This window comes from Salmo salar, chromosome 06 (assembly GCF_965601325.2).
Source record: "Salmo salar chromosome 06, fSalSal1, whole genome shotgun sequence".
Classification (NCBI taxonomy): domain Eukaryota; kingdom Metazoa; phylum Chordata; class Actinopteri; order Salmoniformes; family Salmonidae; genus Salmo; species Salmo salar.
In genome coordinates, this window is record NC_138296.1 from 61,172,955 (window position 1) to 61,200,725 (window position 27,771).

The 27,771-nt window shown below is 40.2% G+C and overlaps 2 protein-coding genes across 4 annotated transcripts; one reads left to right on the forward strand and one right to left on the reverse strand.

The window, feature by feature from the left end:
* Positions 1-1,485: 1,485 nt before the first annotated feature.
* On the forward strand, positions 1,486-13,715 carry LOC106607707 (CMP-sialic acid transporter). 3 transcript variants are annotated; one of them, XM_014204951.3, is made up of 8 exons: positions 1,486-1,711; positions 8,128-8,308; positions 8,500-8,659; positions 10,059-10,211; positions 12,376-12,442; positions 12,533-12,709; positions 12,849-12,983; positions 13,350-13,715. In XM_014204951.3, exons 1-8 carry the CDS (start codon positions 1,507-1,509, stop codon positions 13,481-13,483), a joined length of 1,212 nt encoding a protein of 403 aa, XP_014060426.2. In that variant the 5' UTR covers positions 1,486-1,506; the 3' UTR covers positions 13,484-13,715. The 3 variants fall into 3 exon arrangements, with proteins under 3 accessions (XP_014060426.2, XP_014060427.1, XP_014060425.1); XM_014204952.3 differs by lacking the exon at positions 1,486-1,711 and adding an exon at positions 2,297-2,510; XM_014204950.3 differs by lacking the exon at positions 1,486-1,711 and adding an exon at positions 3,016-3,583.
* A 3,305-nt stretch (positions 13,716-17,020) lies between these two features.
* rars2 (arginyl-tRNA synthetase 2, mitochondrial) lies at positions 17,021-26,657 on the reverse strand. The gene is made up of 20 exons (XM_014204953.3): positions 26,499-26,657; positions 26,095-26,168; positions 25,240-25,342; positions 24,932-25,015; positions 24,671-24,768; positions 24,464-24,519; positions 24,239-24,322; positions 22,812-22,888; positions 22,501-22,659; positions 22,131-22,237; positions 21,584-21,679; positions 21,407-21,467; positions 21,228-21,304; positions 19,423-19,547; positions 18,622-18,689; positions 18,285-18,394; positions 18,052-18,147; positions 17,668-17,742; positions 17,501-17,564; positions 17,021-17,199 (listed from the first exon to the last, which is right to left on the reverse strand). The coding sequence occupies exons 1-20, from the start codon at positions 26,538-26,540 to the stop codon at positions 17,113-17,115; spliced, it is 1,743 nt and encodes a 580-aa protein (XP_014060428.1). The 5' UTR covers positions 26,541-26,657; the 3' UTR covers positions 17,021-17,112.
* Positions 26,658-27,771: the final 1,114 nt, after the last annotated feature.

The following is a 27,771-nucleotide window of genomic DNA, read 5'->3' on the forward strand; positions in this document are numbered from 1 at the left end:
AGTGTATGATTCACGTGCTACTTAACCCAGTCTTTGACGCACCATTTTTACATGTACTCTTCAGTGTTTTTTAAGAACTGCCATGTGTTTTTCTACTCTAAACAAGTGGAGTTGCCATGTGATCTTAAGCTCAGGTTTTAAGTGGAAGTCCGTAATCGACCCCTGTGAATTGGAAAGGCCTTATCCAAGGGCTAAAATATGGAGACCGATGAATACTCAGCTGATTGACGTTAGTTCTTGGTCAGAGGTTGAGTTGAAGTTCCAGCCTCTCCTTTTTGAACTGTACATTCCACGCTTGAGTTTTGCTACCTTCATCTAGACCAAGTTGTGTACGTCATGTCTGTTTTTATAAATATTTATCTGTTTCCATTATGTCCTTGTCAGGATATGCGTGAAGGGCTGTTGGAAGTCAGGCGCAGGAGATTAGATAGTTGGTAGCAAAACGGAGCCTTTTATTTGGCGACCGAAAAGCACTCACCACAAACTAATGCGAAATACAAATAAGGGTTTAACATAACCCAGCTTAACCAGCCTAATGTGCTCATACATGAACAGATAAACAATACCACACAAAGACATGGGAAAACAGATGGTTAAATACACAACACATAATGAGGGAAATGAGAACCAGGTGTGTGGGAAAACGAGACAAAACAAATGGAAAATGAAAAATGGATCGGTGACAATGTTATGCAAAGTAATTTTTTTTTTTAAAAGAGCATTTAATGACATGGAATGAATGAGAAGGCCAGTAAGATGCGTGCATCAATGCATTATGCTAGCTACTACTGTTACAACATTGCAACTTTTACATCCTGTGGCTCATGCAGTGTTACATTGATTACCATGGCAACCATGAAGCTGTGGTGCAGAAGCGGGGAATTTGCATGATCTCTAGTGTAGCTTGCAGGCTAAAAACATGTCTCGTACTCGACCAGAAAGTGTAATTAAAAAACATAATTAGAGAAATTGCTCAAGAATGTGTAGGAAAAGGGGCATAGTGTCGGCAACGTTAGTGGCTTTCCTGATGGGTCCCTGGCTTACAATACTGTACAAAAATATAAACATATCAAATCAAAGTTTATTTGTCATGTGTGCCGAATACAACCTTACAGTGAAATGCTTACTTACAAGCCCTAACCAGCAGTGCAATTATTAAGTAAAAATAGGTATCAGGTAAACAATAGATGAGTAAAGAAATGTAAAAAACGAATATACAGGTGGTACTGGTACAGAGTCAATGTGCGGGGGCACCGGTTAGTCGGGCTAATTGAGGTAATATGTACATGAGTGTAAAGTGTTGGTCCCATGTTTCATGTGTTAAATAAAAGATCCCAGAAATGTTCAATTTGCACAAAAAGCTTATTTCACTCATTTTATGCACACATTTGTGTTAATGAAGAGTTCTTCTTTGCCATGATAATTAATCCACCTGACAGGTGTGGCATATCAAGAAGTTCATTCTTCACCTGCAGGATTGTCTGAGACCAGCCACCCGGACAGCTGATGAAACTGAGGAGTATTTATGTCTGTAGTAAAGCCCTTTTGTGGAGAAAAACTCATTCTGATTGGCTGGGCCTAAATATGAACTTCAGTCATCTTAAATATTCTCATTACAGGGCAGTTTCCCGGACACCGATTAAATCTAATCCTACACTAAAAAGCAAGGGAATCTCCATTGAGGCAGTGGAGAGTAGAGGATGGGTTAAGGGTGAGTAGTAGGCCAATACAGAGTGATACGAATTAGTGCTTCGGTAAGGTTGGCTTTAGCATTCATTACCATGATTATCAACTGTACCGCAGAAATGGAACGTAAATAACAGAAAAGGTGATGGTAGCTGCAGATAAGTACTTGGGTGTACAAGGTTTTACTTCAAAAGAGTTACAAGTTGTGTTGAACAAAAGAGCCCCGTCTTTATGAAATAGTGGCAGTGGTGTAAAGTACTTAAAGTACTTAAAGTAAAACTACTTTAAAGTGCAATTTAAGTAGTTTTTTGGGGTATCTGTACTTTACTATTTTATGTTTTGGACAACTTTTACTTCATTAAATTCCTAATGAAAATAATGTACTTTTTACTCGATACATTTTCCCTGCGACCCAAAAGTACTCATTACATTTTGCATGCTTAGCATGACAGGAAAATTGTCCAATTGCAATTGAGTCATTTTCTATGAAGGTATCTTTACTTCTACTCAAGTATGACGATTGCGTACTTTTTCCACCGCTGAATAGTGGTATATAGGTGAAGCGGTGCAATTTTTTACCTTTTTATTTTTGCGTCACAAAATGTAACGTGAGCGACCAACACACTCCCGAACTCTAGGTGGCTGCATGCACAAACAAATGTGCGAACGCCATGATACCAAAGAAGACGACCTTAATCAGGATTTCATATCTGATCATCATAGTTGTAAAGTTTAGTCATACGTGTGGTTAGACACGTCGGTAGGTGATCACGTTAAGTACCCAAGCATTCGTCTAACAACAATCAAGTTAACCATGGCTAACGGTAAGTGAAATCTGCTAGCTATGCTTAACGGTATTTGCAATGTTATTTACTAGTTCCTGTTTCGGAACTATTTAACGCAACAAGTTAGCCTAATGCACTAAACTAAAGAAATTGTATTTGGTATTTTGCTATCTAGCGGGAAAAAAAGACAGCTTCTCTGAACGGAAAGGCAATGCGAAGTAGCTAGTTAGCCACCTGCTGAGTCCAGATACAACTAGCTAGGTGACTGTCTAAACTTATCCCCTGGCTATATAGATTGTTCTTGTAACGATTGCGAATCTCGTCATTAGGTGGCCGTCCACACTGATTTTCGGTTCCTTGCCTCATTCTTAATTTCGGTGAACTTCATGCTGTCAAGAATCATTGTCCTGATGGGGATCACGTGACCCTCGAACGAGACGGTCGCATGAACTAACACTTCCGCACAAGTACTTTCCAATTCCTAATCTTACCTCAACTACAAGTTTAAACTCCTTTAGCTTTAGTCAAAAAATCATAGCGGCTACAAAAGGCGACATTACAGGTGACATTTTTTTTACCCGGACTCGAGCATTAGCGACAGGAAAAGCCTCGAAGAAGAAGCAGCTAGCTTCAGAAAAAGCTAGCGCCAGGAGCAAGAGGACCCGTTCCCCACCGAGGCCCAACGAATGCCGACCTCGCACTCTGTCGAAGACATCCTTTCTGAGCTGAGATCCCAACGTACTGAACTCAACAACGGGATATGTCGAGTTGTTTGGGAACTCGGCTGGGGTGTTCAGAGACTTATTTTATGTACACCATTTATTTTCCTTTTATGTGAACGCAGCTGTAACTATTATCCACCTTTACCCAGAGATGACTTGCACTAAAGTTCGATTACTGTTCGATGACTAGTACCTTAGATCTATTGACATGGATCTGCTATGGTCTAGGTCATGCAATAAAACGGAAAAAGATACTATGTGCTCTAAAAAAGGAAAAAGCAGACATCGCGCTATTACAAGAGAGACACCTCTGTGATGGCGACCATGCCAAACTCCGCAGAGCTTGGCTGGGACAGGTGTATTTCTCATCTTTCAAATCAAACAGTAGAGGTACAGCCATACTTATCCATAAGAATGCTCCATTCATAATTGACAAACATATCTGATCCGGGAGGGGAGATTTATTTTAACTGGGTTACTGTATGGACAACCAATTACTATCTTAAACATATACGCCCCTAACACAGACATTCCTGCATTCATGTCAAAAATGATAACCCTGTTCAATGAGCATTGTGTTTCCTTTGGCTTGGTGGCTGGAGATTTTAATTGTACCGTCAACCCAACCCTAGACAAATCATCTCAAGTCCCCACCACAAATCCTAGATCTGCAAAGATGTTGAACTCTCTTACTAAAGAGATGGGACTGATAGATATCTGGAGAGAGACTAATAGCTCATCTATGGACTATACATACTACTCTAATGTCCGTAACACCTACTCCCGTATAGATTACATTTTTATCCCAAATAGTTTCATAAATTCAGCCAAATGTACAATCGGACCCATAGCACTTTCAGATCACGCCTTTGTCCACCTCCGCTTTGACCTCTGCAAAAACATTCCGAGGTCAAAGAGCTGGAAATTCAACACCTCCATGTTATCAAACGACGCGTTCCATATATTGGTAACTACATGGCTAGACAACTACACACACGACAACAAAGATTCTTCTGTTTCTCCGGCCACAATGTGGGACGCTGCTAAAGCCACACTAAGAGGTCATCTAATTGCATATGCTTCCTCTAAGAAAAAAGCAATGGAAGCACACAGGCTGGATCTTGAGGGAGCTGGAACGCTGTGAAAAAGTACATAAACAATCCCCAGACAGCACCTCCTGGAGTCAACTTAAAGCAGCCAAAGCCAAACTGAATTTGGACTATACTCGGGATAACTTTTTTTTTTTCTTCTTTACTAAACAGAAATACCATGAGTATAGCAATAGGCCGAGTAGATTGTCTTTTTTTTAAAAATTGGTAAGCAAGCAATCATGGCTATCCGAACAGCAGAGGACGAGGTCACATATGACCCAAAAAAGATACATTTTAACTAAATGATTTTTACTGCAAACTATATACCTCTGAGAGAGAACACATGGAGGCAGAACTCTACTCCTTCCTAGAGGGACTCTCGCTACCTAAACTATCAGAGACCGACCAAGAAGATCTCAACTCCCCCTTCACTCCTGAGGAGGTCCTGGAGGCAATTACCTCCATGCCACCTAATAAGTCCCCAGGCCCAGATGGATTCCCCAGAGTTCTATAAAGCTTTTTGGCCCCAGTTTAGCCCTATTTTCATGCCAATGCTGGAGGATTTTTGCAAAAACGGAGTTCTCCCAGACTCGATGCACACAGTTCACATTACAGTGTTGCTCAAAAAAGACAAGGACCCTCTATCCTGCTCGTCCTTCCAGCCCATAAGCTTGTTGGATTTCGACTACAAAATAATTACCAAATTGCTTGCCAAAAGACTAAACACTCTTCTTCCCAAAATAATAAAAACGGACCACTCTGGATTTATTAGAGACAGATACTCTTCTGATAGCATTCGCTGTCTTTTTGATATTATTGATCAAGTAAACGCACAGATCCCTGTCCTGCTGGCTTCACTGGATGCTGAGAAGGCGTTCGACAGGATGGAGTGGAGCTTTCTGTTCCCAGTCTTAATAAAGTTTGGGCCCATATTGAACTTTTCTAAATGGATAAAATCACTATACTCTCATCCAAATGCCATGGTGACTACTAATGGACTGAACTCTGACAGATTCCCTTTGGGACGGGGCACAAGACAAGTGTGCTTGCCGTCCCCGTCCCCCCGCTCTACTTGTTGGGGGCGGAGCCTCTGGCAGAGTTGATAAGGAGTAATCCAAGTATTATGGGTGTTTCTGCAGGCGGCCTGCAGCACAAGATTTCGCTCTACGCGGATGTCTTGCTCTACATATCCCTCCCTCCCATTTTAGACACAATTGCTCAGTATGAAAAGTTTCAGGTTATAAGATACATTTAAACAAATCCACTGTCTGCCCTCAATATTACACTCACCAGCTCTATGAAGACACTATGTCCATTCCAATGGAAGACACAGGGGTTTCAATACCTTGGGATCTTCATAACACCAGATCTGAATAGCCTTTTCAAGGAAAATTATCTTCCACTCCTGGATCGAATCAAGAACAATCTCCAAACCTGGATCTCCCTCCCAATTAGCTTAGTAGGAAGAATTAATGTCATCCGTATGAACATCCTCCCTAGACTGAACTATTTATTTCAGATGCTCCCATGCTATCTCCCAGTTTCCTTTTTCAAAACAACTAACCAAAGCATCACCAAATTTATATGGGGCAATAAACCTAGGATCAAGTTCTCCACTCTATCGAAACCTGAATCTAAGGGTGGTCTTGCCCTTCCCTCCCTTCAATTGTACTACTGGTCTGCCCAAATCTGCAACATGCTAGCATGGATCACAAACAGACAAGAGTCAACGTGGGTTCAGAAGCCCAATCCTGTGGTTCATTGCCCCTAAGCTCAATTATTTTCATTAATAACTTTAGTGAAGTGGGCAACATAGCCAAAACCTTTGATTTACAGCACCCTACTAGCGTGGAGGGACTGTAAGAAATACCTGGGCATTTCCTCCCCAAATATGTTCTCACTCGCCTATAGTTGGCAACCCAGACTTGCCAAAAGCCCTGAGGGATGCCAACTTTTAATCTTTGGCAAACTCTAGGAATCAGGACCTTTTCAGACCTATTTCATCAGAAAACCACTACACTGAAATCCTTTCAAGAGCTCTGCAGTGAATTCAATGTGCCAAGATCAGATTAACTTAAAATAAGGTCTGTGTTTGGTTTAGGCTTACACCACCTTGCCACTTTTATAACTGTGTAGATATCCATAGGATATAACTCAGATCAATATAAGCGAAGATCATTTTTTTTGTAGAGTGGATTTATGAAAATATGTTGACAAACGTTACCTAGTGAGATTTACACGGGTATAAAAACACCGAGGTGGTTTAAGCACAAAACACAGACCTTATTTGAAGTAGATCAAGACATTCTCTATGGAAGACATGAACGGTAAAATAACGAAGATCAGCCGCAAGTTATTACAGGAATTATGACGCGACGACTATTTCTCTCTAAACCATATACCTTTGACTATTACGAGCCTGCTGCTGCCTACCACCGCTCAGTCAGACTGCGCTATCAAATATCAAATCATAGTTTCTGGATTTGACCATATTAAATGACCTAAGGTTTATTATATTATAGTTAAGTCTATCATCTCAAACATTATTCTTTCAGTGACATACGGAACCGTTCCGTATTTTATCTAACGGGTGGCATCCATAAGTCTAAATATTCCTGTTACATCTCACAACCTACAATGTTATTTCATAGTTCCGTAAAATTCAGGCAAATTAGTTCGCAACGAGACAGATTCTGTATACCCTGATTCTGCGTGCAACGAACGCAAGAGAACTGACACAATTTCACCTGGTTAATATTGCCTGCTAACCTGGATTTCTTTTAGCTAAATATGCAGGCTTAAAAATGTGTATTGATTTTAAGAAAGGCATTGATGTTTATGGTTAGGTACAGTCGTGCAACGATTGTGCTTTTTTTACGCAAATGCGCTTTTGTTAAATCATCCCCGTTTGGCGAAGTCTGCTGTCTTTGTTAGGAAGAATAGTCTTCACAGTTCGCAACAAGCCAGGCGGCCCAAACTGCTGCATATACCCTGACTCTGTTTGCAAGAGAAGTGACACATTTTCCCTAGTTAAAATAAATTCATGTTAGCAGGCAATATTAACTAAATATGCAGGTTTAAAAAATATATATTTGTGTATTGATTTTAAGAAAGACATTGATGTTTATTGTTAGGTACACGTCGGAGCAAAGACAGTCCTTTTTCGCGAATGCGCACCACATCGATTATATGCAAAGCAGGACAGGCTAGATAAACTAGTAATATCATCAACCATGTGTAGTTAACTAGTGTTTATGATTGATTGTTTTTTTTATAAGATAAGTTTAATACTAGCTAGCAACTTACCTTGGCAACATAAAGCAGGTGGTTAGAGCGTTGGGCTAGTTAACCTAAGGTTGCATCCCCAAGCTGACAAGGTAAAAATCTGTCGTTCTGCCCCTGAACAAGGCAGTTAACCCACCGTTCCTAGGCCGTCATTGAAAATAAGAATGTGTTCTTTAACTGACTTGCCTAGTTAAATAAAGGTTTAAAAAAAAAAATGTTTTAAAAGCATAAAAAAAAATATCTTAAAAAAATCGTCAAATCGGTGGCCTTAAATACCGATTGTTATAAACTTGAAATCGGCCCTAATTAATCGGCCATTCTGATTAATCGGTTGACCTCTAGTGTGTATATATGTGTGTATTTTTATATATATTTATTTATATATATTTATTTTTATATATATTTATTTATATATTTTTATATATATATATTTATTTATTTATAAAAGTCTGTCACATCTGTGAATGTGGAATGTGCTTTGTTGATTTGGAAAAACAAGAACTTAATAAAACTTTAAATTGGGAAAAAAATAATTAAATCATTGTCCTCTCTCTACAGAGCCAGTGAGTGTGATGTTCAAGGTCTACTGTCTGTCAGTGATGACACTGGTGGCAGCAACTTACACCGTGGTATTACGATACACAAGGACAGTATCATCAACAGCTATGTACTTCTCTACAACAGCAGTATGCATCACAGAAGTTATTAAATTGTTCTTGAGCCTTGGGATGTTGACCAAGTAAGTATATCCAATGTACTACTGTTTTCATGACCGTCCATGTAACAAATGCACTTGGATAGCCTCTTTACATGTGGTCTCTGCCTTGAAGAAATACTGTAGAACACCCTTGTGTTGAGTATTTTGTTGAATGAATTAATGCCCCTGTAGCTCAGCTTTTATACATGTTTGTCTTCATTTTCACCTTGCAGAGAAACGGGCAGCTTTGGCAGGTTAAAAGCATCCATAGTTGAACATGTATTTTGGAGTCCAAAAGAGCTGCTGAAACTGAGTGTTCCCTCTGTGGTCTATGCAGTTCAGAATAACATGGCCTTTGTTGCCTTGAGCAATCTTGATGCAGCTGTGTATCAGGTATAAACTACAAATTTCATGATTTCTGCAGAAAATGTCACATTAAGAATTGACGTACAGTACCAGTCAAAAGTTTGGACACACTCATTCAAGGGTTTTTAATTTTTTTATGTTTTCTATACTGTAGAATTAATAGTGGAGACATCAAAGCTATGAAATAACACACATGGAATCACATAGTTACCAAAAAAAGTGTTAATCAAAATATATTTTAGATTCTTCAAAGTAGCCACTTTGCCTTGATGACAGCTTTGCACACTCTTGGCATTCTCACAACCAGTTTCATCTGGAATGCTTTTCCAACAGTCTTGAAGGAGTTCCCATATATGCTGAGCACTTGTTGGCTGCTTTTCTTTGACTATGTGGTGAAAATGATCCCAAACCATCTCAATTGGGTTGAGGTCAGGTGATTGTGGAGGCCAGATCATCTGATGCAGCACTCCATCACTCTCCTTCTTGGTCAAATAATCCTTACACAGCCTAGAGGTGTGTTGGGTCATTGTCCTGTTGAAAAACAAATGATAGTCCCACTAAGCGCAAACCAAATGGGATGGCGTATTGCTGCAGAATGCTGTGGTAGCCATGCTGGTTAAGTGTGCCTCGAATTCTAAATAAATCAGTGTCACCAGCAAAGCACCATCACACCACCTCCATGCTTCACGGTGGGAACTACACATGCGGAGATCATCCGTTCAGCTACTCTGCGTCTCACAAAGACATGGCGGTTGGAACCAAAAATCTCAAATTTGGAATCATCAGACCAAAGGACAGATTTCCACCGGTCTAATGTCCATTGCTCATGTTTCTTGGCCCAGGCAAGTCTCCTCTTATTATTGGTGTCCTTTTAGTAGTGGTTTCTTTGCAGAAATTTGACCATGAAGGCCCAGATTCAGTCTCCTCTGAACAGTTGATGTCTGTTACTTGAATTCTGAAGCATTTATTTGGGATGCAATTTCTGAGGCTGGTAACTAATGAACTTATCCTCTGCAGCAGAGGTAACTCTGGGTCTTCCTTTCCTGTGGCTGTCCTCGTGAGAGCCAGTTTCATCGTAGCGCTTGGTTTTTTGCGACTGCACTTGAAGAAACTTTCAAAGTTCTTAATGTTGCGTATTGACTGAATTTCATGTCTTGAAGTAATCTTCTCTTTGCTTATTTCAGCTGTTCTTGCCATTTAATATGGACTTGGTCTTTTACCAAATATGGCTATCTTCTGTATACCACCCCTACCTTGGCACAACATAACTGATAGTTTTGATGTCTTCGCTATTATTCTAAAATGTAGAAAATAGTACAAATAAATTAAAAACCTTTTGAATGAGTAGGTGTGTCCAACCTTCGGACTGGTAATGTATCTATACTTCACCTCTGGCTCATATTCTCACTGTATCTTCCTTACCTAGGTGACATATCAATTGAAGATCCCGTGCACGGCCTTGTGCATGGTCCTCATGCTGAACCGCTCTCTCAGCAGGCTGCAGTGGTTCTCAGTCTTTATGCTGTGTTTGGGCGTCACGCTGGTCCAGTGGAAACCGGCAGAGGCCACTAAAGTCCAGGTACCCTTGGTGTTTTCTGTTTTGGCTTTTTTTATTTCACATTTTTATTTATCCAGGAAGTCCCATTTGAGGTCAGAATACCTATTTTACAAGGGAGACCTGGCCAATGGGCATGTCAAGTGTATACTGGTTCGTTGCTGATGTTCTAATGGCTTGTTTACAACCCAAGTCTGAGGTTTGGAATTCTCTGCCTTGTCTATTTGTTAAGAATCTTATACACTTTTCACATAGGATTTATGGTATGTTGCCTATTTTATTATTATTTTTATTTTTTAATGTTTGGAGTGCAATGTTTATATGACCCCCTTTCAAACAGGCCTATTTTTACCACATTCTTGCCAGCATAAACCTTTTTAAATGCATCTAATGGCAGGAATAAAATATCTTTTTTTTAGTTAAATTATGCTACTGGTTTGTGCAGCCTATAGGCTACATGGCTGCCCCCTGCAAATGAAATCAATAGATTCCCTGTATGTGCTTTAGAAACCTTAGAATCTGCTCTTTATGATCATGTAAAGAAATAAGAAATCTCACCTGGATGAACCTCTGTATTGTAATTTGAAAAGGTAACTTACAATTATTTATTTTTTATCCACCTTTGTTAGGGAGCAGGCATAGTTTCTTACATTCAGAGTATCTTCATCATGATCCCGATTTTTTTGAAAATAATAGCAATTTATATTTTCCAAAGTGTTGTGTTCACATTTCAACCTTTTGGAGTTGCCTATACGCGATCGAGCAAACTAATAGGTCTACACTTGATTTCTGCTACATTATTGCATGCTAAACGTTTCTGAGCCGTGATGGATGAGCAAATGAATAGATGACATTATCAATTCGTTTGCTCGTCTCGCATTTCTTTTGGACTAACATTTAGTTTAACAGCAGAGATTTGTATACACCTTCCTTGGAAGGTTGAGTTCCACTCCTCTAGACGTCATGGAACACACCTTCCACATTGTTAATTATTTTCCATAGAATGCATAGCTGCTTGTTGTTAATTATCCCTTACACAATGTTGATAACTCTCCAGCTTCACATTATAGTAAATGCATTATCCCATAATGTTTTCAATATTTCTGAACAATTTTTAAGCTCAATCTGATGTGAAGTTACTCTCCCATGAAGCCAGTAAAAATAAATTGCTATCTAGTCAAGATCAATAAGTAACTATTAGTACAATAAACCTAAGAACTGGTTCACTCGTACTGTAAAAAACACTGGGTTCACTGGTGGCCTTTTTTGTATACGTCGTGTAGTACCAGGCTAGCTGCTAACGTTAACCCCCCCCTTCCATGGGCACGAGCACTGTTCATGACAAACTGTTCACACCCCCTTGTTGGTAGAGAGAATTTTGTAGGTTTTAAAGCTTATTTCCTGTAATTCTACAAATTTTGTCATGGGGTGCAAAGACAATTTTGACGTTTTTAAAGCGAATTTTCTTACAATTTTATACATTTTGCCATGTCTAATGTCTATTCATGTAATATTTGAGTGACTCAAAATGTACAACATATCTATGGACTGAAAAACCTAAATAAAATAAAAAGTCAACTGACATGGGCAAGTTGCTCTGGGTATTTTATATCAAGCTATAAATAGCACTCTTAAGGTATGTAATGACTGACATGACAAGAGGAACTGATGATGCACTACCCAATTTCTACACTGCACCTTGTGCATTCCATTATTACAACTTTCAAGAGTAAGTTTCTTTTTTAAAGTCGATACCTCGCAAGCCCCACAGTTTGAAGGACTGATGTAGTTGACGAGACGAGGGTAGGCTATTGCTTCAAATATATTATAACTATTGGATGACTGGGAGTTTCAGTAAGCAACAATTTGATACATGACTTTTTCCATTAGCCTACTTTATTCCAATATTTTCATCATTCAGTGGTATTCTAGTATTCTTAATTCTATGGTAGTTTGTGCCAATGCCGCTTTGGCATTACGGCTACGTTTCATACAAAGCCGTAGACAGAACTTTACCACAATTATGACTTGGTCGGTAGACGGAATTAAAAAAATGCTCGCTTTCCTTTGTTTACTGGCAATACCTCTTCAGATCTAAAGAAAAGCGTCAAAAAGTTGCCGGCATGGGAAAGTTGGGGGCTAAATGTCTTTTATGTAAGGAGTATTTGACATGTTCTAATCTTTTTAGGTGGAACAGAACCCATTTTTGGGGTTTATGGCCATTGCTGTGGCTGTGTTGTGCTCTGGGTTTGCAGGTAATCTTGCTTTATATCTTTTTAATATTCTATAATGTAATTTATGATGATAATGGCAGGTAACCTAATGGTGTCCCTTTGTTTGAACAGGGGTGTACTTTGAGAAGGTCCTAAAGAGCTCAGACACATCCCTATGGGTGAGGAACATCCAGATGTACCTGTCTGGCATTGTGGTCACCCTCGCTGGAGTTTACATGACTGAGGGCGCTCAGGTCGTAGAGAAAGGCTTCTTCTACGGTTACACGCCTTGGGTGTGCTTTGTAGTCTGTGAGTCAATATTGACACATGAACATATTCATGATTTTTCTACAATGCCTGGAGAAATGTATATTTAAAAAAAAAAACTTTTCCTAACCTAAATTTGTGCGGTACATTGAATTTACAATTTGGTATTTTCTTCTTCCAGTTTTGGCCAGTGTGGGTGGTCTGTACACGTCAGTGGTGGTGAAGTACACAGACAATATCATGAAAGGCTTCTCTGCTGCAGCCGCCATCGTTCTCTCTACTGTGGCATCTGTCACTCTGTTTGGGCTCCAGATAAGTGAGTCAAATCATTTACATCTTTGTGGGCATGGACTATCATAAGTCACTGTTCAGCCACTAGGCTTTGTGTGGTCTAATATAGGAGTACTAATATAGGATATTTTTATTTTCAGCCGCTGTGGCAAGGGTCGTGGTGGGTGTATTGCTACTAGCGCAATGACATGCTACCTGATCCCATAGATTTCCAGTCATTAAGCCAACTACTATCCATTTAATTGTGTCGTGGCAGAAATGTATCTTATTTCTAAATGAATGAATATAGGGGAAACACTGCTTAGAAAAAAAATCATCTGAATATATTTTTGAGTGAATTCATCAATAGTCCATGGCAGGTTTTCAGTAACCATTTTCCCTTTTCATGCAGCTGCTACCTTTGCTTGTGGAGCAATGCTGGTGTGTGTCTCCATATACCTTTACGGACTTCCGAAACAAGACACCACCAAGCTTCCAAGAGCAGACACAGACAAGGAGGCCAGGCAGAAACTGATCACTGTTTGAAGCCTGGGTCTGGAATAACAAAGGTTTATGGTGTTTCCTGACCTCTGTGTTGGAGCTGCCCATGAGGCTCTCTTTCACACTGCGGTCTACTGTTGTCCCATAAGAGCGTCGGCAAGGAACTTCAATAATATAGATTCATCATTATATCAGTAATGATGGAGCGTAAGGGAAGTGTGGCGCTGAGGCAGAATGTATGCATAGAAAATAAATACCATTGGGGTTTTATTCCTTATTTTTGTTTACTGTGGGACTGCTGTTAGTAATGGACAACAATATTTTTCATGAACCACTGTCAATGTCAAGTACTCCACTATTGACAAAGTACTGAATGTATATACACAGCTGACAGAATCTCACCTGGGAGAGAGCTTGAGCATTTGCAGTGCATTCGGAAAGTATTCAGACCGCTTCCATTTTCCCACATTTTGTTATGTTACAGCCTTATTGTAAAATTGATTCAATGAATTACTTTCCTCAATCTATACACAATACCCCATAATGAAAGTGAAAACAGGTTTTTAGAAATGTTTGCAAAAGTATTAAAAATACTTTATTTACACAAGTATTCAGACCCTTTGCTCAGGTGGATGCTGTTTCCAATGATCGTCCTTGATATGTTTCTACAACTTGATTGGAGTCCACCTGTGGTCAATTCAATTGATTGGACATGATTTGGAAAGGCACACATAGGTCTATATAAGGTCCCACAGTTGACAGTGCATGTCAGAGCAAAAAACCAAGCCATGAGGTTGAAGGAATTGTCCGTAGAGCTCTGAGACAGGATTGTGTCAAGGAACAGATCTGGGGAAGGGTACTGAAAAAGAAATTCTGCCGCATTGAAAGTTCAAGAACTCGGTGGCCTCCAACATTCTTAAATGGAAGAAGTTTGGAACCACCAACACTCTTCCTAGAGCTGTCTGCCTGGCCAAAGAGCAATCGGGGGAGAAGGGCCCTAGTCAGCGAGGTGACCAAGAACCTGATGGTGAACCTTCCAGAGTTCTCCCAGGAGGACAACAATCTTTGCAGCACTCCACCTATCAGCCCTTCATGGTAGAGACGGAAGTCACTCAGTAAAAGGCACATGACTGCCCGCTTGGAGTTTTCCAAAGGGCACCTAAAGGACTGACGATGAGAAACAAGATTTTCTGGTCTGATGAGACCAAGATTCAAATCAAATCTATTTGTCACATACACATGGTTAGTAGGTGTTAATGCAAGTGTAGCGAAATGCTTGTGCTACTTGTTCCGACCATGCAGTAATATCTAACAAGTCATCTTCCAATTCCACAACAACTACCTTGTACACACAAGTGTAAAGGAATGAATACTAATATGTACATAAAAATATAAAAATGAGTGATGGCTGAACAGCATAGGCAAGATGTAATAGATGGTATGGAGTACAGTATATACATATGAGATGAGTATTGTAGGGTATGAAAACATATAAAGCAGCATTGTTTAAGGGGGCTAGTGATACATTACATCAGGATGGCAAGATGCAGTAGATGGTATAGAGTACAGTGTATACATATGAGATGAGTAATGTAGGTTATGAAAACATATAAAGTGGCATTGTTTAAAGTGGCTAGTGATACATCTAATTACATCAAGATGGCAGTAGATGGTATGGCGTACAGTATATACATATGAGATGAATAATGTTGGTTATGTAAACATTATCTAATATAAATAATATAAAGTGGCAAGTGATAAATTGATTACATCAGTTTTCCTATTATTAAAGTGGCTTGAGTTGAGTCAGTATGTTGGCAGCAGCCCCTCAATGTTAGTGATGGCTGTTTAACAGTCTGATGGCCTTGAGATAGAAGCTGTTTTTCAGTCTCTCGGTTCCAGCTTTGATGCTGAAAAACAGCTTCTATCTCAAGGCGAATAACAGATTGAACTCTTTGGCCTGAATGCCAAGCGCCACATCTGGAGGAAACCTGGCACCATCCCTACAATGAAGTGTGGTGGCAGCATCATGCTGTGGATATGTTTTTCAGCGGCAGGGACTGGGAGAATAGTCAGGATGGGGGAAAGATGGAGTAAAATAGAGAGATCATTGATGAATACCTGCTCCAGAACTCTCAGGACGTCAGACTGGGGCGAAGGTTCACCTTCAACAGGACAATGACCGTAAGCACACAGCCAAGACAGGATTGGCTTCGGAACAAGTCTGAATGTCCGAGTGGCTTTCTATCTCTATAAATTTGCGAAAGATTCAGAAAAATTGTTTTTGCTTTGTCATTATGGGGTATAATGTGTGTAGATTTTTTTTTTTTTTTACATTTTAGAATAAGGCTGTAACAATGTGGAAAAAGTCAAGGGGTCTGAATACTTTCAGAATGCACTGTAAGTGCCTGTACAGTTACATGTTAAAGTCATGTTATTGGTGTGGCTGTCTTTGTCCATGTATACTGAACAAAAATATAAACGGAACATGTAGTGTTGGTCCCATTTTTCCTGAGCTGAAATAAGAGAGCACACATTTTCCATATGCACAAAAAGCTTATTTCTCTCACATTTTGTGCACAAATTTGTTTACATCCCTATAGTGTTCATTTCTCCTTTGCTAAGATAATCCCTCCACTTGATAGGTGTAGCATATCAAGAAGCTGATTACACAGGTGCACCTTGTGCTGGGGACAAAAGGCCCCTCTAAAATGTGCAGTTTTGTCACAACACAACTTGAGACATCTGTGGCATTGAGGGAGCATGCATATGGCATGCTGACTGCAGGAATGTCCACCAGAGCTGTTGCAGATAATGTTCATTTCTCGTTTTAGAGAATTTTGGCGGTACATCCAACTGGCCTCAAGCGTAGACCACGCCAGCCCAGGACCTTCACATCCGGCTTCTTCACAAGCTAGGTTGCATCCCTGAAAACCGGATGCATCCGCTTGTTGGCAACTCCACTAAGGGTGCCTAAATTAAAGATCACTTGTAATTCTGATTAGTAAGCAGCTGAGTTACTGCACACATTAAGGCAGCATTTCCCAAACTCGGTCCTCGGGACCCCAAAGGGTGCACGTTTTGTTTTTTGTCCTAACACTACACAGCTTATTCAAATGATCAAAGCTTGATTAGTTGGTTATTTAAAAACCCCTTGGGGTCCCGAGGACAGAGTTTGGGAAACGCTGCCTTAATGTGTGCAGTCACTCAGCTGCTTACGATAAGAATCTGCCGTTACTGATGTGATGGCGTGGATAGTTAGTATTGAGTAGATGCGAATAATTGGGAAACCCTGCATTAAGTGTTTGGGCAACAAGGAATACAGGTAGGACAGGCTGTCAAACAACTTTGCATATTGAGGATTACAGTAAATTTGGTACAGAGAAATGCTCGGAGGGAGTGTCTGTTGTAGGCCTTGCTCTAACAACAGTGTAGAATACACAGTGTGATTGGATTGACAGCAGCATGGTTGCAAAAACGAGATCTGTCAGGAATATATCATCAGATATTTGGCCAGGTCCCTAACTTGTCAAAGCAAAGACCATTGGATTTGAAGCAAACAGAAACCAGTCATTTATCATGTGGAAGTGTTAAATCAAGACTACATTTATTTACATTAATACAATAACAGTAGTTACATACACAGGAACATTGATCAAGCAGGCGTTGATTGGTCACATTTTCTCGACTGGTGTGATGCCTAATATTTTCATCCCGTTGGCCAACACAGTGCAGACACCACTGAAGAGCCGCAGCCTAGCCTGTCGACGAGGATGAACAAATTATCTGAATCATCATCTCAACGGTTTACGTCATGAACATGTTCCTTATCAAAGGATGGTACTAAAACCTGTTAGCAAAAGGTCAAAAGTAGATTTGTAATCTATATGGTTATGCCCATATAAAATACATTTTCCAAGGAAGGCCATTCACAATTAATGGATAGCATTGAATCTGAATACACCTGGCCCTAAATGCATCCATTGACTGAAATGACACTTATGCACATCAGGCTATTTGTATTGAATAAGATATATGAGCTAATTATCAGTGCTTATCTACCTGTGCAACAGCTTGAGGGCTTCCCTTCACTGGCAGCTCCCTGTGTGCTGACGCAGTCAGGTGACTAGCCAGGCAGGAGAACAAAGACATTTTATGATTAGGTGATAAAATAATATATTCATGTCCACACTGCCTGGATGTAAGACATTAAACACCCTGCTCCTTACCTCAGTGTCATAAGGAAGTTGACGAGATGTTTTGGCTGCAGATCCTGTACAGATTGGTATAGAACTTCGTCATAGCTGAAAATAGACGTGAATGATGTATAAATATTTTGATCACAATGGAACAGCATGTTTGGGTGTGACTGCATTTATTTAGCGACACTGACGTTTTCATCTGTGAGTACCCCACCCACACATGCTTACATTCCTCTATGATGTAATCAAATGCAACAGGAATGAGAGCAGGTTATTTAATTGGCTTCCAGCACACAGTAATTAGGGCTCAGAATGGTTCCTGGTTAGGGAATCATCCCGGCCCAACATGTAATCAGTGAAGAGTAACCCTGACCATTCTCCTGTGTGTGGGGTTAGAGGGCATTCGCTTACCGAAGGAGGTGCTGGAGTATCGAAATACTCCTCTGATCTAGAAGCAGTGACGGGTCAAAGGCACCTTCCTCTCCGTCGCCATACCGATGTATTAAACTGAAATGACAACAAGTTGTTGAGAAGTCAAGACAATGAGTTGCTTAATCAAGAGTCAGTTCATGTATTGTACTAACGTTCTATATTATTGAAAGTCCTGCAGTTTGTGAAATGATGAACGCTTCCTCATCACTCACCTACAGAGTCTGGCATGTGTGTACTGTAGAAACACCCCTGTATCACCTTGGGCCTGGAGGATCCTGTCCCAGTCGAACTTGTAGTCTGATCCTAGAGGCCCTTTAAAGTCCTGAGACAAGAAAGACAGAAAACAGGTTCATGCCTGAGCATAACCTGGAGCAATCTTCCATTGTTTTCATGCTTCAATAACCTATTTCCAAAGACACAGCTGTCGCTACACCTACAGAACCACACAGTGTTCTTACCCTTCGTTTCATACAGTAGGTAGGTTCGTTTGAAGAATAGGATGTTTGGTTGGTATGTCATATTCTTTAAGGTTGGGTAAAATTGGTTCACCTGAACGATGAGCGCGCTAATCCCCACTTTCTCAGCTGTGTCTTCTGGATACACCATTTCCTTGGTGGCTGAGGAGACATAGAGAATGTTAACTGACAGATTATTAATGACTAATAACTATACACCTAGGCTGAATCCCAAATGGCAACCTATTCCCTGCATAGGGCACTATTTTTGACCAGAGCCCTATGTCACCTGGTCAAAAGTAGTGCATTATATAAGAAATAGGGTGTAATGGGAATATTTAAGATGAATAAAGTTCATATTCAGTTTAGAGTGGTACATAGTTTAGCATATTCATATATTTTCCCTTTCTGTAATACACATGATTTACAGTGTTCTGTTTGTGACACTCGGGTTGATGGGTACTAGACTCAATGCAGTATGTTATGGATTCAACTCATATCTGTTGATAGTGATTGACGCCAGACTGGAGGTACAAGGACTCACTGAATATTATGGTATTCTGTGAAACGTTGTGTGATTCTTTAGCAGCTGAGGAAGTCACTGCCTTTTGTTTTGACTTCCTACAAGCCTATTGGGCTGGTGTTTACAGAACAGTTGCCTGACGATTATGGTACTGTATAATGGCCTTCTCAGAGAAGGCCAATTAGACATTTTCTCTGCTTCTGTGCTGGGTAGCATCTCCCTGTTGCAAATTGTAATAAACCCGATTCATTTTTGATTGACTTTTACCTGGGGCTGCCCTTCACTTTTGTTCACCTGGAAATTTCTATTACTTAGGGTTTCATTTGGGATGCAACCAAAATCTCTATAATGAATCCGATGTCATGTACTTACTCTTGGACTGGCTCATGTTCCTGAGCATCCTAACCCGGGCTTCATCCAGGACGTCTTCCAGGAAAACCACCTCTCCCAGCCTCGTCTTCATACCCTGCACCAGGCCAAATGGCACATGCTGGCACCTGCAGCCAAACAGATAAAACAATACCTACATATAAACTCAGCAAAAAAAGAAACATCCTCTCACTGTCAACTGCGTTTATTTTCAGCAAACTTAACGTGTAAATATTTATGTGAACATAACAAGATTCAACAACTGAGACATAAACTGAACAAGTTCCACAGACATGTGACTAACAGAAATGGAATAATGTGTCCCTGAACAACGGGGGGGGTCAAAATCAAAAGTAACAGTCAGTATCTGGTGTGGCCACCAGCTGCATTAAGTACTGCAGTGCATCTCCTCCTCATGGACTGCACCAGATTTGCCAGTTCTTGCTGTGAGATGTTACCCCACTCTTCCACCAAGACACCTGCAAGTTCCCGGACATTTCTGGGGGGAATGGCCCTAGCCCTCACCGTCTGATCCAACAGGTCCAGACGTGCTCAATGGGATTGAGATCTGGGCTCTTCGCTGGCCATGGCAGAACACTGACATTCCTGTCTTGCAGGAAATCATGTACAGAACGAGCAGTATGGCTGGTGGCAATGTCATGCTGGAGGGTCATGTCAGGATGAGCCTGCAGGAAGGGTACCACATGAGGGAGGAGGATGTCTTCCCTGTAACGCACAGCGTTGAGATTGCCTGCAATGACAACAAGCTCAGTCCGATGATGCTGTGCCACACCGACCCAGACGGACCCTCCACCTTCAAATCGATCCTGCTCCAGAGTACAGGCCTCGGTGTAACGCTCATTCCTTCGACAATAAATGCGAATCCGACCATCACCCCTGGTGAGACAAAACCGCGACAGTGAAGAGCAATTTTTGCCAGTCCTGTCTGGTCCAGCAACGGTGGGTTTGTGCCGATAGGCGATGTTGTTGCCGGTGATGTCTGGTGAGGACCTGCCTTACAACAGGCCAACAAGCCCTCAGTCCAGCCTCTCTCAGCCTATTGTAGACAGTCTGAGCACTGATGGAGGGATTGTGCGTTCCTGGTGTAACTCGGGCAGTTGTTGCCATCCTGTACCTGTCCTGCAGGTGTGATGTTCGGATGTACCGATCCTGTGCAGGTGTTGTTACACATGGTCTGCCACTGCGATGAAGACAGCTGTCAGTCCTGTCTTCCTGTAGCCCTGTCTTAGGCATCTCACAGTACAGACATTGCAATTTATTGCCCTGGCCACATCTGCAGTTCTCATGCCTCCTTGCAGCATGCCTAAGGCACGTTCACGCAGATAAGCAGGGACCCTGGGAACCTTTCTTTTGGTGTTTTTCAGAGTCAGTAGAAAGGCCTCTTTAGTGTCCTAAGTTTTCATAACTGTGACCTTAATTGCCTACCGTCTGCAAGCTGTTAGTGTCTTAACGACCGTTCCACAGGTGCATGTTCATTAATTGTTTATGGTTCATTGTACAAGCATGAGAAACAGTGTTTAAACCCTTTACAATGAAGATCTGTGAAGTTATTTGGATTTTTACGAATTCTTTTTGTAAGACAGGGTCATGAAAAAGGGACATTTCTTTTTTTGCTGAGTTTACATAAATATAACATAGAATAAACATAGCAGATAAAACAACTGCATAACAGTGGAGGGGGGGGGGGGGGGGGCACACCAAACCATGAAACCAGATAGTCCCATAGTAAATCTATCTGTAGAAACAATCGATTGTTTGTATTGTGACAGCTGTGTACACAGAGTTACCTCTCAGCCCACGAGTGTCCCATAGCCAAGAGGATCTGGAACAGCTGCTGGAAATGAATCCCTTGACTTTTGTCTGTCTTCACAAAGAAACAAATGATAATACGTTTAGATAAAAGTTCATATAACACTGCTTTTTGTAGCCATTGCTGAGTGTTAGAGCAGTTTGGCCGAATGCTTACCACATAGATCATCTCATCGAAATTGTACCTTTCCTTTCGATCTATGGCTGCAGCAAGATCTCTGGAAAGACACAATATGACAAAAATGATAATCAAGACTCACGTGTCACTTGATAATTACTAAGGCATTGCACACCAGACATAACAACACTGTCAACCTTCTAAAGCAGCACAGACCTGGTGATATAGAGAGATGTCCCATCACTGCGTAGTACTGTGGAGTAGCTGGACATGTCTCCAGCTGAAGAGAGATCCACCACGCCTGTCCCCTTCCTGTTAACCGTTACACACACATACACACACAATTTTTTCACTATATACATATATATACACATATATATATGTATGTATATGTGTGTGTATATACACACACACACACACACACACACACACACACACACACACACACACACACACACACACACACACACACACACACACACACACACACACACACACACACATCACTTTTGTTTGTTAATTGGACACGCTTATTCTACATATACTATCACTGTTACCTGTGATCAATGCACACTTTTGTTTTATTTCTTATTCATTTCACATACTTACCTATAAATAATCCATAGATTATTTCTCTTCTTAATTTAACACGTAGTAGTACTAGATGTTGGGTGGGAATGTTTACTTAGTGTATGACATTTACCCAGAATTTTTACACAATGCTCTTTCATAACTCATAAGGATGTTTGCTTCCATGACATACTCTGTGGTTTTCAGCAGGCCTCGTCTCTGTAGCTGCTGCACCACCTCCTGGGCTTGCTGTTGGTGACAGGACTCTCCAGAGTAGATGTCAAAGTGAACCCCTAAGCGCTGAGGAACAGAAACACATTGCATCAATATTGACATCTGATAACAAAACGGTGTGTTACAAAGGCGCTGGCGCCTTGTGCACTTCCCTGGAATGACAACCCTGTCTGAGTTCATGTTAGGCAGTGCATGGACATAAACACAAACAGTGTTTGCTTGAGTAGTGTAAATTACTGTTTTAATTTAACAAAACAGTTTAGGCAAAAGTTTAGTCCTACAACAGCCTTTTGGCTAGTTGGTCAGAGATGTGCAGGCCGGGTCGATACCTTGTAGACTTGTTGGTACTCGTCCACTGTTATCTCTCTAAACTGTTTCCATAGTAACAAGGCCTGGTGTTCCTGCTGTTCCAGCTGTCTAAAGAACTCTCTGGCCGCCTGTCCTATGACCTCATTGTTCTCCGCCTCCTTGTTCACCTGAACGTAAACCTACAGGACATGTATACACACAAACAAACGTGTAAGGGAAGGCCGCCAAAGACGTGTCCACACCTACTGACATGACTGCATAAAAAAAACATAACACAAGAGGGCAGTGGTTCAACTTTTCTCTCAGAACTACTATGATTCTCAAAACTTACATCAAATAGATGTTGTAAGGGATTCTTTTTCAATTTCTCCTGACACCCAAAGAGCTGAAAGCCAGCTCCCAGCAGACCTAAAATCCAAAGGCAAAGAAGAGGTTATGGAAACCTGGTCCCATTTCCCAAGGCAATGGTTTACTATACCTTTCAGCGAAAACTATCATTCTTTAGATGCACTATTGTAAAGTGGTTGTTCCACTGGATATTATAAGGTGAATGCACCAATTTGTAAGTCGCTCTGGATAAGAGCGTCTGCTAAATGACTTAAATGTAAAAATTCTTATATTCAAAAAGTTGTGGTACCAGTAATCAAATCACATATAGATTTATATTGCTGAAAGGTAGACTCAGTGATATGACGTAGGTGCCCAAAGTAAAATCCCCCAAGGATTTTGGGGAAGTTGAAGCTCGTTTACTGCGTTTCTACACAATTTATACTCTAAAATGCTATTTTGGAAAACAAAAAAAACTAAACAAAAATAACCCCAGCCATTAATTATCACCACAATATTAGGTCTTTAAACCTTTAAACCTAATATTGTGGTGATAATTAATGGCTGGGGTTATTTTTGTTTTGTGGAACGGCATATACAATGTCAACCACTACTCAACCTCCTCATAAACTGACTCAACTGAGGAAAGGCGCATATATTCCAATGTAAAATAGATGCATAATACACGCTATCAAGTCATATCAAGGCCGATTTCAAATGGCGACATCCAGGCGGTGCGTGAGTTTCAAGTTTGGGGAAGCAATTTTTTTCACCATAAAAATTGCACCTTTATTGTAAAGGATTGCATGCATCCATCATTCCATTTGCAAAATAATGTAAGATAGGTTACTACTCCTAATGTGACGAGTAGATTGCATAGTCATAATTTAGGCTCATAATATAGCTCAGTTCAGAACAATGCATGCCTGAGCACACAGTGAGTAGGCCTAATAAGAGATGTTTCTTCTTCTTCTTTCTTTGCATGGGAAGAACTTGGCATTTTATAAACACATTTCATGCAATTTTACTACACTTTATATGACTGGAGACACAAGGAACATATTTTTAATACGACACAAATGAGTAGCTCACTCTGCTGATACTGACAAGCAGATCAGTAAAATACGACCTTGTCTTGAATGCAACCATCTAATATAGATCTACGAAAACAGAAGACACAAATTGTACAATATGACGTCCATCTAGCCTGGAGGAAATGATTGTCCCCAAAAAAACATTTCAGGTGTACTGATCCAATAATAAAGACAGTGATATGTGTGCACTCACTGTGTGTGACGTTGTGGGAGCGAAGTCTTGCACCTGACGCGTTGCAATATCTGCTTTGATGCTCGCGGCAACGTCATTTCACTGAGTCTACCTTTAAAGCTTCTCAGTGTATTCCTTTATGCTCTTCTTCTCTGCTTAACTCACCAAACTGCATGCCCCAATCTCCCAGGTAATTCACTCTAATGACATTATTTCCCAAGGATTCTTTCAGGTTGGCAATGAAGTTACCTAAAAATAACATTGTGCATTTTTCAGTCACAATAGATACAATATTTCAAACACATCCTGAATATAGCCTGAGGTCAGGAACAATATCAAAATGAACTCTGCCCTTTCCTGGTACGTTAAAGAACTTCAACTGAGTCTCACCAATAATGGTGGAACGCAGATGTCCAGCATGAAACTTCTTGGCAATATTTGGAGAACTGTAAGAAAAACAAAAGGGAATTGTTATCAATAAATTCATAAAAAGAAGGTAGCTATTTATTTAGTGCACGCCTCAACACTTTGCCTCAACATCCTAGACTCTGAAACAATACAAACAAATGGAAGTTTGAGAAGAACATATTTCAATACCTAAACTCCACCACAGTTGTTCCTTTTTTGAGGCCATTGAAAAGTTCACTTTTCACACCGAATTTGTGACGTTCTTGGCACAACTGCTCTAAAACTTTCTGAAACAAAACAAAAACAAATGTGTAGACTTCCAGATGGTTGTCTTGTTCAATTATATACATTCTATTCCTACACGCTGGTTGATAACAATATTTCAAACAGTCTGCAGTTTTCCGACTGACATGATCAAAATGAAAAGAGTAGGGAAAAAGGCATATTCACCTGTACTAACAGATTCCGACTAACTCTAAAGTGTATCACTCCCCGTCCAGCAAATATTTCTTCCACCACACTGTCTTGCTTTAACTGAAAGGAAATAGCATACACTGTAATTCTGACAGGAGGGTGAAATCTAAATATCAGCGAAGTGTGAGTATGTGACTGACTACTAAACGTTTTAGGGTGAAGTTTCCCCTAGGTACCGATCTAGGATTGGTTTCTCCTCCCCCAATCAAAACCTTAACAATTAGTGGGGAAAATGTTAACCTGACCCAAGATCTGCATCTAGACTACAACGCTATTGGTCCCACCTGACTGGCCAGAGCCTCTGTCTGTGCCTGGAGGTTTCCATTAGTTGGCAGGATCCCATTCCTCAGCAGAGTGTTGACTGACAACCGGAAATCTGGGGATTGCCTGAGATGAACAATATCAGAAGAACCATTGAGAAACATGGTGACTGTGTAGTGATAATCATGTTTGATTGAGGGATCTGTAAGGACCAGACTAGGACTGAGACTTCATTCAGCAGATCTCTCTCTCCCTCTCTCACACACGCACACACTGGTGTAAAGTACTTAGTAACTTAGCTAAAATACTACTTAAGTAGTTTTTGGGGGTATCTGTACTTTACTATTTATATTTTTGACGACTTTTACTCCACTACATTCCTCAAGAAAATAATGTACTTTTTACTCCACACATTTTTCCTGACACCCAAAAGTACTAGTTACATCTTGAATGCTAAGCAGTACAGAACATTTTTCAAATTAACACACTTATCAAGGGAACATCCCTAGTCATCCATACTGCCTCTGATCTGGCAGACTCACTAAACACAGATGCCTCGTTTGTAAATTATGCCTGAGTGTTGGAGTGTGCCCCTGGCCATCCGTAAAATAATTAAACAAGAACATTTTACTGTCTGGTTTGCTTAAAATAAGGAATGTGAAATTATTTATTCTTGTATTTTTTTATACATAACAATATTTTAGCAATTACATTGACTTTTTATACTTAAGTATATTTAAAACCAAATACTTTTACTCAAGTAGTATTTTACTGGGTGACTTTTATTTTTACTTTAGGCATTTTCTATTAAGGCATCTTTACTTTTACTCAAGTATGACAATTGGGTATTTTCCCACCACTGCACACTCACACTTAACTGTTTTTTGGAGACTGGGATAGCACAGAGAGCTGAAATGAAGGCATCTTCAGACCGTCCCAAAGCCCTAGAGAGCTAAACCAAGATAGGTAAAATATGAAAACTGCAATACACATTGTTGTTGTGTCAATTGAACCCCATAGCATAGATTATTGCTATGTTCTGAAGTCATGATTACCTACATTGGCCAGCTTGAAATATTCAGAATACTCCGCTATCAATGTTAATTGGCCGATAGAAATTATAGTTATATATTTAAACAAACCGAGGGCATCTTGGTTCTTAAGAATAAATAATGACAGGCACTAACATGCGGATACTATTTGCTAACATTATGTACTAAAGGAAACCCCACATAGCTAACGATAGCTAACTACACAAATTACACAGAACACATGCGACTACCTTCGATGCAATACATCTTCTGAAATAACAAGCCATGTGCATACGTCGACATCAATGCCGTGTTTTTATAAATTACATTCAATGGTCATAAAATAGATTATTCCATGTCACATTCATGCGGGCTTTTGCAGCTGATGACATTCAAACACTCATTTCCTGCTTAAGTGATCTTTGAACTCAACCTCACACGTTTCATCCAATCGAAGTGGTGTATTTGCCGACTACGTCATAGAAGAGTGGGCACGTTAGATTTCCACTTCCGAAGCTCTCTGGCGTCCTCTGTCCTCACACAGACTGTGATTCCAAAATGAAATACGCACTTGCAAATACTGATATATTTATGCAGTGCTAACTTTTTCATTTATTTTGTATTCATAGTGATACATTTTATTAAATGAATTGTCTCAAATAGGTCAGATATGAGTTCCAATAACATAGAATAAGAATTAAGAACATGTATATTTCTAAAGTCAATAATACACCTGATACTGTAACCACACAATTGCTATGAGAGAAGTGATTATTTGACCAGTAAGTAATAACGACAGGGTAGCCTATCACAGTGTTTTATATGTTCGAGAACATTAAGTCATAGGCTTCATGTTCCTTACACTAACCATGTTTCCATCCAACCTTCTTATGTAAGTAAAGTACATGTTGGATAAAAAAAGTCATGACAGGCCTGATGGAAACAGAAAACATGTCAGTAAACTTTCCAAATGTCAAAAAAACTAAATATGCTGGACAAGGTGGGATATTTTTGTTGGTAAAATGTGAGAAATTTCGATGGAACGCTTTTATTGATAAAAATCATATCAAAGTAAACACAATGATGTGGCCCGGGCGCCAAAGACGTGGATGTCGATTAAGGCAGCCCTCCGCACCGAGTCAGAAGGGTTGGGTTAAATGCGGAAGACACATTTCAGTGGAATGTATTCTGTTGTACAACTGACTCGGTATCCCCCTTTCCCTTCCCACTTTGACTGGTTGGGAAAACCTGTAGTTTATTTGGCTACAGATTAAACTAATTATGAACTTCACAGGGTGGTGAAAATGCAAGGTGCTGAGCTTGATGCTCCATTTCAATAAATATCAAGGGTCTTATTCTGGTGACATGATCAGATGCTTGGCTGCCGTTTGAAAATGAACAATCTAATGAATTTGTCCATAATAATCTAATGTACCCACACTGGCTCTGCGAGCTGTTGCCTAGAGCACACATGCCAATATCAATGAGCACACTACAGCCATTTTTGTTTTGTTTTTTGAAAAC

What these genes read in the sequence shown, in the direction of transcription:
- LOC106607707 (XM_014204950.3), top strand. Translation starts at nt 3,376, where the DNA reads ATGACTAGTACCTTAGATCTATTGACATGGATCTGCTATGGTCTAGGT. An exon ending in GTTGTGCTCTGGGTTTGCAG is followed by an intron (nt 12,443 to 12,532) that starts GTAATCTTGCTT and finishes TTGTTTGAACAG; the next exon opens with GGGTGTACTTTGAGAAGGTC. An exon ending in TTGGGTGTGCTTTGTAGTCT is followed by an intron (nt 12,710 to 12,848) that starts GTGAGTCAATAT and finishes TTCTTCTTCCAG; the next exon opens with TTTTGGCCAGTGTGGGTGGT.
- rars2 (XM_014204953.3), bottom strand. Translation starts at nt 26,540, where the DNA reads ATGCACATGGCTTGTTATTTCAGAAGATGTATTGCATCGAAG. An exon ending in GGCCTGCTGAAAACCACAGA is followed by an intron (nt 21,680 to 22,130) that starts GTATGTCATGGA and finishes AACGGTTAACAG; the next exon opens with GAAGGGGACAGGCGTGGTGG. An exon ending in ATACTCCAGCACCTCCTTCG is followed by an intron (nt 17,743 to 18,051) that starts GTAAGCGAATGC and finishes GTCTATTTTCAG; the next exon opens with CTATGACGAAGTTCTATACC.